The sequence below is a fragment of the Tamandua tetradactyla genome, chromosome 8 (genome assembly GCF_023851605.1).
Source record: "Tamandua tetradactyla isolate mTamTet1 chromosome 8, mTamTet1.pri, whole genome shotgun sequence".
In the NCBI taxonomy this organism is placed as follows: Eukaryota; Metazoa; Chordata; class Mammalia; order Pilosa; family Myrmecophagidae; genus Tamandua; species Tamandua tetradactyla.
The window spans coordinates 1,582,699-1,597,600 of NC_135334.1; the positions used below are offsets into that span (position 1 = coordinate 1,582,699).

A 14,902-nucleotide genomic window follows, 5' to 3' on the forward strand; every position below is an offset into this window, starting at 1 on the left:
AAACAACAGATCACGCATGCTTCTCTACTCACAGGGACCATAATCTAAGAGGCCATAGGTTAGATCACAAAACAAGTCTCAATAAATTTAAAAGCTTGAAATAATGCAAAAATATCTTCTCCAACCACAATGGAAAAAGCTAGATATTAATAACAGAGGGAGAACTGGAAAATTCACAAATATGTAGAAATCATAAAACACACCTAAACAATGGATGAAAGAAAATAATCACAAGGAGAATTAGGAAATATTTTGAGATGATTATAAAGTAAAACAACATAAAAGCATATGGGATGCAGTGGAGGCAATGTTCAGAGGGAAATTTACAGCTACAAAAGCACACATCAAAAAAAATCTTGAATTACTAACCTAGCCTTACATGTAGAAGTACTAGAAAAAGGGGGTGCAAGGGTAGTCCTGTGGTAGAATTCTTGCCTGCCATGCAGGAGACCTGGGTTCAATTCCCGGTTCAGGCACTTTCCCAAAAACAAGCAAACAAGCAAAGAAAGAAAAAGAAAACAAACAAAAATTCAACAAATGGTGCTGCAATAACAGGATACTCACATGGAAAAGAATGAAGTGTGACCCCCATCACACAGTATACAAAAAAAAGTACTAGGAAAAGAAAATCAAACTAAACCAAAGTTAGCAGAAGAAAGGAAATGATAAAGATTAGAGTGGAGATAAAAGAAAAAGAGAACAGAGAAAACAATAGAGAGAATCAACAAAATCAAAAATAAATTCTTTGGAAAAAATCAATAAAATTGTGAAACTTTAGCTAGACTGACAAAGGTATCAATATATTTTAAAATATTAAAATTATACAATGTATCTTCTCTGGCCACAATGGAATAAAGCTAGAATTCAATAACAGAGGGAGAACTGAAAAATTCACAAGTATGTGGACATTAAACTACACACCATTTAAAATCCAATGGGTCAAGAAGAAATCACAGGGGAAATTAGTATATATGAGGCATTTGAAAATGAAAACACAGCATACCAAAACATATGGGTTGCAACAAAGGAAGTTCTGAGTGAGCAATTTATAACTCTAAATGTATGCCTTAAAACAAAGAAAAGAAGAGCAAACTAAACCCAAAATGGGCAGAAGAAAGGAATTAGCAAATATTAGAGTAGAGATAAAGGAAACGGAGAATTAAAAAAAATACAGAAAATCAACAAAACTAAAAGTTGGTTCATAAAAAATATCAATAAAATTGACAAACCTTTAGCTAAGCAGAGAAAAAGAAGACATGAATAAATGAAATCAGAAATGCAAGGGAACACATTACTACTGACACCATAGAAATAAAAATGATTATAAGAGAAGACTATGAACAACTGTTGGCCAAAAAGTTAGATAACCTCAATGAAACAGACAAATACCTAGGAAACACAAAAACTACTTATACTGCATCAAGAAGAAATAGAAGATCTCAACAGACCAATAGCATGTAAAGAGATTGAATCACTAATCAAAAACCTTTTAACAAAGAAAATCCCAAGACCAGATGCTTTCACTAGCAAATTTTAACAAATATTCCAGAAAAAATTAACACCAATCCTGCTTACACTCTTCTAAAAATTGATGAGGAAAGAACACTTTTAAGCTAATTCTATGAGGTCAGCACCACCCTAATACTAAAACAGCATAAAGAAAATTATGGACCAGTAATATGGACAAATATCCCTTATGAACATAGATGCAAATATTCAATAATAGCAAATGGAATCTAAGGTCACATGAAAACAATTATACACCATGATCAAATGGGATTTATCCCAGGTATGCAAGCACAGTTCAGCATAAAAAGTTAATTATGGTAATACCCCACATTAATAGAATGAAGGGGAAAAAACACATGATCATTTCAATTCATGCAGAAAGGTATCTGACAATATCCAGCATCCTTTCTTGATTAAGATATTCAGAAAACTACAAATAGAAGGAAATTTCTTCTATATGATGAAGTTTATATATGAAAACCCCCAGCTGACATCATGCTCAATCTTGAAAGACCAAAAACATTACTCCTAAGATCAGGAACAAGATACGACTGTCCACTATCACCACTGTTATTCAACATTGTACTGAAAATTCTAGCCAGAACAATTAGGCAAGAAAAAGAAGTAAAAAAAAAAAACATCCGAATTGGAAAGGAATAAGTAAAGCTTTCCATATTTTCAAATGACACAATACTACATATAGAATATCCTGAAAATTAACAACAAAACTAATAAAATTAATAGACAAATTCAGCAAAATTGTGGGTAGAAGATCAACAAAAATTACATTTAGAACAACAACTAAAAGAATCAAATATCTAGGAATAAATTTAACCAAGATATTTTCTAAAAGAAATCAAAGTAGACAAACAAACAGAAGACCTTCCATATTCATGGATTGGAAGACTAAATATTGTTGATATCAATTCTATCCAAAGCAATTAAAAGACTCAATACAATCTCAATCAAAATTACAAAAACTTTCTTTGCAGAAATGGAAATACTAATCATCAAATTTACATGGAAGGATAAGGGGCCCTGAAGAGCTAAAGCCATTTTGAAAAAAGAAGAATGAAGTTGGAAAACTCACATTGCTGCTCTTAAAATTTAAGAGCACAGTAATCAAAACACCATAGTACTGGCAAAAGAACCAACATATAGACCAGTGGAAGTAAACTGGGAGTTCAGTAATAAACCTTCACACTTATGGCCAATTAATTTTGACAAGGGTGCCACACTCAACTGGGACAGAACAGTTTCTTCAACAAATGGTGATGGGAATATTTACTATTCATATGCAAAAGAATAAAGGTGGACCTTCACCATATACAAAAGCAATTCAAAATGGATCAAAGACAAAAATGTAAAAATCAGGACTATAAAATTTCTAGAAGAAAATGTAGGGAATCATCAGGATCTTGTGTTAGGCAATGATTTCTTGATTTTACACCAGAAGTACAAGCAACAAAAGAGAAAATAAATAAATGGAACTTCATCAAAATCAAAAACTTTTGTTCATCAAAGCACTTCATTATGAAATTAAAAAGACAACCTACAGAATGGGAGAGAGTATTTGAAAGCCACAATTTGGTAAGGGTTTCCTTCCAGAATATATAAAGAAATGATACAACTGGACCATAAAAGACAGTCCAATTTCAAAACAGGTGAAAGACAAGAATAGATACTTCTTCAAAGAAGATATATAAATAGCCAATAAGCACATGGAAATATCCTGTGCTGGTTTGAAAGGATACATGTACCCTAGAAAAGCCATGTTTTAATCCTAATCCCATTTTGTAAAGGCAGCCATTTCTTCTAATTCCTATTCTGTATGGTATGTTTGAACCTGTAATTAGATCATCTCCCTGGAGGTGTGATTTAATCAAGATTTAATCCAGTTGTTAAACTGGATTAGGTAGCGGTGTGTCTCCACCCATTTGGGTGGGTCTTGATTAGTTTCTGAAGTCCTATAAAAGAGGAAACATTTTGGAGCATGAAGGAGATTCAGAGAGAGCAGAAAATGCTGCAGCACCACAAAGCAGAGTCCACTAGCCAGCGTTTTGGAGATGAAGAAGGAAAATGTCTCCCAGGGAGCTTCATGAAACAGGAAGCCAGGAGAGAAAGCAAGCAGATGACGCCAGGCTTGCCATGTGCCCTTCCAGCTGAAATAGAAACCATGACTGTGTTCACCATGTGTCCTCTCACTTGAGAGAGAAACCCTGAACTTCATTGGCCTTCTTGAACCGAGGTAACTTACCCTGGATGCCTTTGATTGGACATTTCTATAGACTTGTTTTAACTGGGACATTTTCTCAGCCTTAGAACTGTAAACTAGCAACTTATTAAATTCCCCTTTTTAAAAGCCATTCCATTTCTGGTATATTGTATTCTGGCAGCTAGCAAACTAGAACAGATCCTCAACATCATTAGTGATTAGGAAAATGCAAATCAATACTACAGTGGATACTATCTCACATTCACTTGAATGGCTATTATTTTTTAATAGAAGATAGATGTTGGCAAGAATATAGAAAAATAGAAACAGTCATTCCTTGTCTTGTTCTTAGGAAATGTACATGGAAATATTACATTTTTAAGGAGCATGACATATGACACATATAATCTACTCTCAAATGTTTAAAATTGATATATATATGAGATAGACAAACAGAGTGATATGGCAGATATGGAAAAATGTTAAAATTTGTTAATCTTAGTATCTAGGAGAGAGTATGTTGGAGTTCCCTATATAGGTTTTGTATTATTTTGAAACTGTCCTGTAACCTTGAAATCATTTCAAAATAAAATGTTTTAGAAAAAGTAAAGAAATAGATTATCTCTCACAAGGACTGAAGCTCAGCTTCAAATAATTGCAAATTCCTGCTAGAAGCAAAAATAAATCCTTCTGGCAGGTTATCAAGGACCTCAAATAATCTAAATATAATTTTCATACATAAATGTCTGATAATGAATCACAAAATTATTAGACATACTAGAAAACAATACTTTACTGAAAAGCATGAAAAAAAAATAACAATAGATATGGATCCATAGGAGATCCAGAAAATAGATCTACCATACTTAGATTTTGAAGTAACTATCCTTAATATGTTGAAGGAATTAAGAAACAAAGGAAAATGTTTGCCAAAAACTAGAAACTATAAAAAGCATCAAATTGAAATTCTAGTATTGAAAAATACAGTAACAGAAAGTAAGGACTTAATGGATGGGTTTAACATCAAATTACAAAACTGAAGAAAAAGTAAAAAAAGAAATTATCCAGACAAAAAGCATGGTGGAAAAATGGAATATGATGACATCACCTAACATTGCTATTGTTGAAATCTTGTAGGAGAGGAGAAAGGCCTTGGAGCAGTTAATGGCTGAGAAGTTTCCAAAATTTTGAAAGACTTCAAGATACAAATTAAAGGGTGTGAAAAATACATGCAAAAATAAATAGAAACACACTCTAAACAAATTGTGGCAAAAATACTGAAAACCAAAGAAAAATCTTATAAGCAGTAAGAAGAAAAAATACACATTAACTTGAAAGGAACAATAATTTCATTGATTTCTGACTTCTTAGCAGGAACAACTGAAACTAAAAGAATCTAAAAGAAGATAGCTGTCAATCTAGTGTTCTACATAAAGCAAAAATATCCTTCAAGAATGAAGGCAAACTAGAAATATTTTCAGACAAATGAAAGGTGAAAGGATTTGTCACCAGCATACCTGCACCAAAGAAAAGATTAAAGGTTGTTTCTCAGGCCAAGGAAAATGTTCTAGGAGATTAGGCTCAAAGGTGTAGAAGAAAAAAGTATCAAAAAGTAGGTTATGTGGGTGCATGTAGTTGAAAACTAACTTGATAAAACATTAATAATAATAATATCTTGCATGATCTAAAATACATGTAGCTTTAAAAGAAATGATGATAATAGTACCTAAGGTAGGAGGGAGGAAAATGTATATAAGTTGTTCTAAGATGTTTCATTGTCTTGGGCCTGGAAAAATATTAATTTATATTTGGCATTTTATAAGTCAAGGATGTTTGCTGTAATATCTATGACATGCAACTTTTAGGAAAAGGCTGTATTTCCCAAAATTTACTGTTGTAATGAAATATGTATAGCAAGATAGTAGAGGAGAAAATGGTATAGTAAAAAAAATAGTCAAACAAAAGAAGGCAAGAAAGGAAATAGAAAATACCATAGAATTGATGAGACAAATAGAAAGAAAGTAGCAAGATGGTAGATTTAAATGCAAATGGATCAGTAACTACACTAAATATAAACAAGCCAAATAATCCATTTAAAAGGCAAAGATTATCCCACCAATTAACAAAAAAAAATTCCAATTATATGCTGCTTACAAGAGATACACCTTAATACAGGGATACAGAAAAGTTGAAAGAAGAGGGATAGAAAAATATGTGTCATACAACCCCTAACCAGAAGAGAGCTGTGATATCCACAGAAAAGAATGAGATTTTAACATCAGTCCTTGCCTTACATTCGAGTTCTGTAGGTAGTTCTCAGTCCCATTTTTAGATTATAAATGCATGGAAGAATTAAATTTGATCCTATTCATCTTCATAGCCTATAGTACCCTGCAAGCTCTAGGCACTCAGGAGATGCTTGCTCTGTGAACTAGCAGAGTAAGGAAAGATGTATGTAAATATAGAGAAAATTAAATGAACACTTACCTTTTTAACAAATGACATGTATTTTTTATCCAGGTGATATGAACCATATTCATTCTCTATCTGGACAGCAATGATGGGGCCATTCTCGTGGTACTGACAGTTAAAGAGAGAGAGGTCCCATCAGTCAAAAAGATTAAAGTTTGAGAAGGAGGCTACTCATGGGAAAAAGCTGTATTTTCCAAAATTTACTGTTGTACACACAAGTTTAGAGTACCATTAAAAAATAACACACCCTTAACCCCAACCCCAAGTTGCACTACATTTCTGGCAATGTCTCTCACCTAACAGTCAGCAAAGTTACCTCTGGTGATTATAATGCTGTCTTTCCTAATACTCCAATACTACATATGAGCATAAGCATTTTTATGCTCATTATTTTTTCACTCATTCATAATATATGAAACAGAAGGCCACAAGCCTCCACATTCTTTCCTTCCACCTTAACACTAATTTAATGAATAAGGGAGACCCTGCCCAATTTAGGGGCCAATTTATTTCCTGTGTGCTGGAGCTCATCCTCTCCCACTTCTCAGGAACTTTACTCTAAAAGTATACCCTCCGTCTTCTCTGTCTTCAACTTCTTCTTTAATAACCCCTTCCCATCACCACTGAAACTGATTTAATTCAATGTGCTATGTTAATTAATTTGCCTGGAATATTTCCCCTGCAGTGACCATCCCCTTCCCTCTTTGCTTTCACAGCCAAACTTTCTGAAACATTATCTACACTCCTTGCTTCTCCTCTCATTCACCTCTTTACTCACTTAGCCTTACTTCCGTCCTTTTAATTCCAACTAAATTAACAACTTTGGACCTCTTTTGCTTAATTCAAACACAAATTTTAGACCTTAACTTAATCATTGTTTCAGAAATATCTAATATTCTGCCATTCTCTCCTTGAAACACTTTCCTCTGTATTTTCTATAATATTCTCTGCAGGTTTTTGGCCTTCCTCTCTGGTCACTCCTCCTCAGTCTCTTTGTGAGCTCCTCTTGCTCTACTCATCTCTCAAATATTGATATCCCTCTTATACCCTTTTGCAATCATTTTCAAATTCCTCTCTCAACTGGTTCCTTTCTGTCAATACCAAGCATGCTCAAGGGTCTCCTATCTTTAAAGCTCTTTCCCAATCCATACTCCCTGCCCAGCTATTTATTTTCTTTTCATATTTTGCACACACACACATTCTAGCCAGATTTCACCATGCCCTCTTTTGTAGTACTCAATCTACTCTTGTTAATACATGGAGTACACCTCTAAGCAGAAATAAACAGGAGAAATACTGTTCACTTCTAAAAATTAGGCTCTACTAACAGCGTAACTAGCAATTTGAGAAAACCTAGGCCTATTGTAAGTGTGACTAAAGTGTTTATTCACCAAAAACTGTGATCACTGTGATCTTAGAGAAACTTTAGTTGGAAAGAGTTGAAATGGGAAGATATTTAGCAAGCAAGGAATAAACCGACTGTATTGTATCCTGCTGAGAAAGGAAAAGAGGACGTGAAACTTAAAGCAAAAACTTAAAACTGATATCTTGGGCAGGCCATGGTGACTCAGCAGGCAGAGTTCTCACCTCCCATGCTGGAGTTCCAGGTTCAATTACTGGTGCCTGCCCATACAGAAAAATAAAATAAAGTAAAATAGTAAAGTAGTAGTATAACTATGAGTGGGCAACAATGGCTCAGTGGCAGAGTTCTCGCCTGCCATGCTGGAGACCCAAGTTTGTTTCCCAGTGCCTGCCCATATGAAAAAAACAAAACAAAACTGAGATCTCCTCCTGAAAAATGCTGGAAAATATTTTCAAAGCCTGCGTCTTCCTTTCCCCTTCCCATCATTGTGATAAGGAATTCAGCAGACTCAAAAACAGAAAAAGAAAAGACCCAGAAGTTCACTATCCATGGAATTATCCAAAGCAAGAAGTCTTAGATCTGATAAATACAATAGAAAGCCCTAAAAAAAAAAGGAGCTTCTCAGTTGTAAGGAAGTGCTGATTCATGAGGCATTGATTAAATAGCTTTAAGACCACGCAAACTCTTCAGGCCCTGATTCCGTGCTCTAAGCAACCTCCTGACCACTAATTTAGCTTTCCAGGAGTTTCAAGACTGAAGATTCATGGATTCAGGATGGAGTAAACACTATTCCAGTACTGTCCAGTAAATTGCATGTAGTGATGAAAATGCTCTAAATCTGTTTCCCAATATGGTAGCAACTATCTACATGTGACTACTGAGCACTTGGATTACTGATAGTGTAACCGAGGGAATGAGGTTCTAATTTTCTTTAATTTTAATTAATTTAGATTTAAGTAGCCACATGTGGAAAATAACTACTCTATTGGAGAGTGCTGATATTGACACTGTAAAGGACTATCTCTACTATCCCTCAAACTGACCCATACATTTATATATATATTTACTTAGGAGTTTTAATGGCTTCCCTAAGTCTGACTAATCCCGGGATACTCACTACATTAGAGAAAAACTCTCTTCAGTAAATTCACACTTTGCAAGCGTTCACTACCCCATAAATAGGCCTTGTCATTACTTCCATTTGATCCATGATAATACTACTTCAAATGATTAGTGAGAGGATGAAATATGCCAGGTAAATGTTAGTTGCACAAAGTTTGACACTAATAAATGTTCTTCTAGATGTTGTCTAGAATAGAAACCTTCCCTCTGCTCAATTTCTACTTAGTATATAGTCCTTTTCATATTTCCCAACCATTTTAGAAATATAGTAGCAGACTACTTCTACTTAAATGATAAGTATGTACAACAACATGGCTTTATTGCCAAAGAAGTGTATTAAAAATCAAATTAATTGCAACTTGTACAAAATCACTGAGCTAAGGTCATTTATATTAGATATTGTTCATGAAGAACTGAACTATAACTATGACTAGCAGCTAAATGAAGTCATTTTGGTGATAATCATTCACTAATCATTTACAGCGATGCATAGAGCAAAAAAATAAAGGGCAAGGTGAAACAAAAATGTGCAGAGTGTAGCTCTAAGGAAAAAAGGCAGATAGCAGCACATGAGTTTTATCCAGTTCAGACCATAGATGGAATAAAGGCACAAAAGCCTGTTGCGTTTTAGATAAGGAACTGGAATTAACTATTGCTATGCTTCCTGCTTCTTATTCTAATGGAGGTAGGCTAGCCCAAACAAGGAAATAAATTCAGGCAATTACTTCCTTGGGGCAAATAGATGAGAATTTAGGTCTTACCTGGAGTGGTACTATCCTGGAAGTCAGCTGATCAAAATAGCGATTCACTGCCTTAGTGAAGCCCTTATAAGTTGTTCTCAGCTTCATTTTCGAATCCTGGAGTAACCAGCTAAGATTGAAGAAGGCGAGACTCAGACTTGTGATGGGAAACAGCAATAAGAAATGTTCAAGCATACGAGGTTGGAAAAATATGGACAGCCCAAATTTGCACAGCCACATAAGGAGAGTGCATTGTGAGGTTTTAGTCCAACTTTAAGAAGTTGGACTTTAAGAAGTCTGTGTCCCAGTAACAAATACTGCTGCCCTTGAGCCCTCACCTCTCTTACCCTGATGCAAATGGGGGCTGCATAAGGATGGAATGATCTAGAGTGGGGTCCTCAAATTACAACCCATGGGCCAGATCAAATCTGCTGCTTATTTTTGTAAATAAAGTGCTATCAGAGCAGAGTCACATCCATCTGTTGATGTATGAAAGTGGCTGTCTTTGTGCCATTGCAGCAGAATTGAATAGCTGCAAAGGATACTGTATGGCCAGCAAAGAGTAAAATATTTATAATCTGGGCCTTTATAAAAAAGGTTTGCTGACTCTTAACCTAGAGGTGTTGAAGTTTTGTTAAAAAAAAAAAAACACTCATGCAAGGAGATAATTGATCCAATCTGTACTGCCACCATAAAAACTAGAACTTATTGGCATAAGTGGTAGCCATTAGTTTGAATTTAAATAATCAATATGTATTCTACCTCATTTGCAATACAGAGATGAAGGTTTATAAGAAATGAATACTATATAATCCCCAATATTTAAAAATCCATTTTATAATCATTAAAGGGGAAAAAAAAATAGTGCCGATTATAAAAAAAAAAAAGCACACTGAAAACAAAGCAAAACATTTTGCTCTAACTTGCATGTGAACATACCTGTGGCCCCTGGAAGACAGGACCAGTGACCCTTGGAGCACAACTTACCTGGGCAAGCCTCCAAGGTCTAAGTCGCTACCGATGTAGGGGCCTGGACACAAAATGACCCACAGCCCCACCTCTGAGGCCGAGAATATAAAAGCCCTAGGAAGGAAAGCAACGATGATGAGTTCACTTCAAAACCTGGGGCCCGAAATCACTGTTATGTTTCATTCCCTGCTTTCTTCTGAGATTGGGACAAGTGGAAACTCCCAGCCCAGCCTAGAAAAGTCCCTGTAGGAGCCATGACCTGGGAGGGCAAGGGACCCAACACTCAGTAAGAAATGAGTTCAATTAAGGCATTAGAGAGAATAATATTAAATTGTCAGGTCTCAGAAAATAAAACTTAACATGCAAGATGGATTCTGCGGCTTTGGGGCCCCTTCAGTTTCTCTCCCGCAGCAGCTCCTCTGACAGGACCTGATGTGACAGCAGCACAGACGTGCAGGGACAGGCCAACATCTCACACCTCAGAGGCCAAACCAGATACCCATGGGCATGAAGTCATGAACTGCACCAGCCTGATATCTCCCAGGGATACCTGCAGCTGCATGTCACTCCCCACCCCTCTTGGCACATTTTGTCCTTTAAATCCACAAGCTGTCAGAAAGACAGCAGGAGCCATTTTTCCTTTCCTTTCAGGGGCAGGTTTCACTGGCTCCCGTCTGCCTACTGTCCCCCTGCTCTCACTCTGTTGCTTTCTCTCTCTCTCTCACAGTAAATCTGTTAAGCTTTGACTCGATGTCCCATGGGGATTCCTTAATGACCCTGTGTCTAACAAAAGTGAAAGCCCAGATATCCAAAACCAAGCTCTAAACCTCCCTTCCAAATCTAATCCTCCCCCTGCATTTCCTATTCCTGTGGATAGCCACCACCCAAAAAGCCACCTAAGGCAAAAACTCATCAGTCACCCTTGGCTCCTCTTTCTTCCTCACCCCCAATTTTCAGGCAGGCACCAAACAGTGTTTATTCCTCCTACTTAATGCTTTCAATTTTGGAAATCCTCTGCATTCCTACTGCTACCATGTTGGTTCAAGAGCTCATCATTTCACACCTAAGTTATTAGAATGGTCTTCTGACCGGTTTACTTCTTTCATGTTACCTTCTTCCAAGCACTCTCCAATTACTCTAATAATAATGTTATCATGAACATCATTAGGAGCTAATATTTACTTAGACTGTTAGCTTAGAAATAAGTTACAAATAACATCAGGCACTATAGCTAAATTCTTCAAATTTATTACATCAATGGACAGTTCCAGGAGATAGTTATCAATTGTCTCTGTTTGATAGATTTTTTTAAATGGAGGCTTAAAGGAGTTGTGGGTTCCTCAAGGTCACATTTTTAGCAAATGGAAGAGCTAAAATTAGAACTCAGGCAAAGTGCTTGAAAAAATACAATCTTCACTACTATAGTATGCTCCCTCTTAAAATAGTGCCAGAACGATCTTTCTGTGGCAAATGTGGACTTCCTAAATTAAAATTCTTCAATTAATTTTCCAATGCGTTTAGAATAGCTTTCAAATTCTGTAAGATGGCATATAAAGCTAGGATCTGACCCTTGGCTATCTCTTTAGCTTTATTTCTTGACAGTTCCTCCACTGCTGTTTGGAAGAAAGACAAGCTCACCAGGGATGCCCATTTTAGATTTTACTTGCAATGAAAATAATGTGTTAAATAATGAAGACTTCAGGGATGATGTGTTATAGCAGCTAACATCACCTTAATTAGCATAGAATTTTCTCTCACATCCCAGACTTAGCCCATGCTAGACCCTCTGCCTAAAAATATCATTCAACCCCTTTGTGGTAGTTAGATTTAATTGTCAACTTGGCCAGGTGAAGGCACCTAGTTCTGTTGCTGTGGACATGAGCCAATGGTACGTGAACCTCATTTGTTGCTGATTACATCTGCAGTCGGCTAGGAGGCATGCCGGCTGCAATGAATGATGTTTGACTTAATTGGCTGGAGCTTAAATGAGAGAGCTCAACATAGCACAGCCCAAGCAGCTCAGCATACCTCATCTCAGCACTCACAGCTCAGCCCAGGCCTTTGGAGATGCAGAAAAAAATCACCCCAGGGAAAATTGTTGGAACCCAGAGGCCTGGAGAGAAGGCCAGCAGTGATCAGCCTGAGCCTTCCCACGTAAGAAAGAACCTCAGATGAAAGTTAACTGCCTTTCCTCTGAAGAACTAATGAAATAAATCTCCTTTTATTAAAAGCCAATCCATCTCTGGTGTGTTGCATTCCGGCAGCAAGCAAGCTAGAACACCCTTCTAGTTAACTCTTGCTCAGTGATCAAGTTAATCTCAGCTGTAACTTCACTGTTGTCCTCCCTGATTCCTTCCCTTAGTTTGGGCTGTCTATTCTGTTGCCATGTGCTTCCCTTTCTAGGATCCTCATTCTTGACAGCATAAAGTATCTATCTTTCCACCTCCAGTACCAAAGACAATGTCTGAACTATAGTAGATGTTTAGCACATATTTTTGAATCAACCATTATTCTACTTCTGTCAGGCCATAGAGAGCCTGTAAACTATAGTTCAGAAATCTTCTCTTTTACCTGAAAGAGTAGGTTTCTTATGATGGACTAAAAATGTAGAAGTTGAGAAGTACAATTTCTAAACCACACGGTGAGTAATAACCTGCACAGATATGAAGGTCTAGGTAATCCAGGGTACAAAGCTTATCAGAGCTTCTTGAGGTCCCTAAAAGCAGAAAGTGAGGTGCTCCTACTGCTTCATTTGAAACCCACAAACTCAATCCCTGGCCTGAGCTACAGAATTGGGCAACTTAAACATTAATACATACATCAAATCCAGGTTTCCAGTGAAAAGAAATTGACCTCTAATTGGCTCATGGAGGTTCCAGGGGATGTGTCTGCAATGGAAAACAAGAGAAATAAAAGAATCTTTCACCTGACTCCAATTCCATACTGACTCCTCCAATTTTAATATAGGATTTAGGTTACCTCTACCATGAAGAAGGTTGAAAATTCCCATAGCCGAACCTCTATGTGTGCACAGTGTATTATGCTGAAATTTTCCTCCCTTTAATACCCAGAAAAGATCCCAGCAGACAGTATTGTCCCATCATTCTGGACTTCAGAATCAGGTAAGATAGATATGTGTGCATATAATATCCTCTGTGACACAACTACACATTTCTCTTCTAAAATGACCATGAAAACATATTTAAAAGTTTAGGTCCACATGCAGAATGGCAACAATGGAAAACTACCATAAAGCAGAAACCAGAAAGAGTCAAAAAGTTTATAGAGCTGGATTATGTATCAGTTAAATGTATAAAGTAAAATCCAGCAACTAACAATATAAGATTCACAATGCCCAGTATTTATTAGAAAATTAATATGGATACTAAGAAGCAGGAAAATATGACATGTAACCAGGGTAAATAATAGAATCAAACCCAGAAATAACACATATGATGACGATGAAACTAGCAAAAGGGCATATTAAAATCTATCACAAATATACTCCATATCTTTACTAATCAGAGGAAAACATGACCATAATGAGGGGAAAAATAGAAGATCCACAAAAGACCCAATTGGAACTTCTATATGTGAAAAACACCATATCTGAAATGAAAAATAGTCTGAATACAAGTAATCACAGCAAATGAAAAACCGCATGGGATAGAATTAAAAATACAGTAGACAGCAGAAAGAAATGTCAGTGAACTTTAATAAATAGCAAAAGAAGCTACCTAAAATGGAAAAGAGAAAAAAAAGAAGTGAAGAAAACTGTAGATAGCATCAGTGACACGAGTTCGTTTTATGAAATCTGATATACATGTACTTGGAGTCCCAGAAAAAGCAGATGGGTAAAAATATTTGAAGAAATAAGACCAAAATTTTTCCAAATTTGATGAAAGCTATAAACCTACAGATCCAAAACTTTCAAAACCACAAGTAGAATAAACAAGAAGAAAACTATACCATGGCAAATCATGATGAAATTATTGAAAGTCACTGAAAAAGAGAAAATTTTAAAAGTAGCTGTGCTGGTTTGAAAGGATTATGTGCCCTAGAAAAGCCATGTTTTAGTCCCGACCTAATTTTGTTAGAGCAAACTGTTTTTTTTAATCCCTATCCAGTACTACAGTTTATGTCCAGGGAGATGTGACTTACCCAATGGTGGGCATTAACCTTGCGTTAGAGGAAGATGCAACTCCACCCATTCCAGGTGGATCTTGAGTCATTTACTGGAATCCTTAAAAAGAGGAAGCATTTTGGAGAATGATAGGATCCATCAGAGCCACAAGAATGCAGAGTTCACACAGCCTTTGGAGATGAAGAAGGAAAATGCCCCTTGGGGAGCTTCATGAAACAAGAAGCTTGGAGAAAACGCTAGCAGACAGCACATGTTCACCATATGCCTTTTCAGTTGAGAGAGAAACTCTGAATTTCATCACCCTTTCTTGAGTGAAGGTAATGTCTTATTGGTGTCTTTCTTTGGACACTTTTATAGACTTACTTTAA

General features: G+C 36.3%; 1 protein-coding gene across 2 annotated transcripts in view; it reads right to left on the reverse strand.

Annotated features, from left to right (window-relative positions):
• The window catches only part of LOC143643145 (beta-galactosidase-1-like protein 2), a 47,048-nt gene that overhangs the window by 18,910 nt on the left and 13,236 nt on the right, over positions 1-14,902 (reverse strand). For both annotated transcript variants that reach the window (XM_077111927.1, XM_077111926.1), the window contains exons 4-7: positions 13,210-13,278; positions 10,409-10,504; positions 9,443-9,551; positions 6,212-6,304 (exon numbers count right to left, since the gene is read on the reverse strand). In XM_077111927.1, the coding sequence (XP_076968042.1) occupies positions 6,212-6,304; positions 9,443-9,551; positions 10,409-10,504; positions 13,210-13,278 (367 nt within the window). The remainder of the gene's footprint in view (positions 1-6,211; positions 6,305-9,442; positions 9,552-10,408; positions 10,505-13,209; positions 13,279-14,902) is intronic.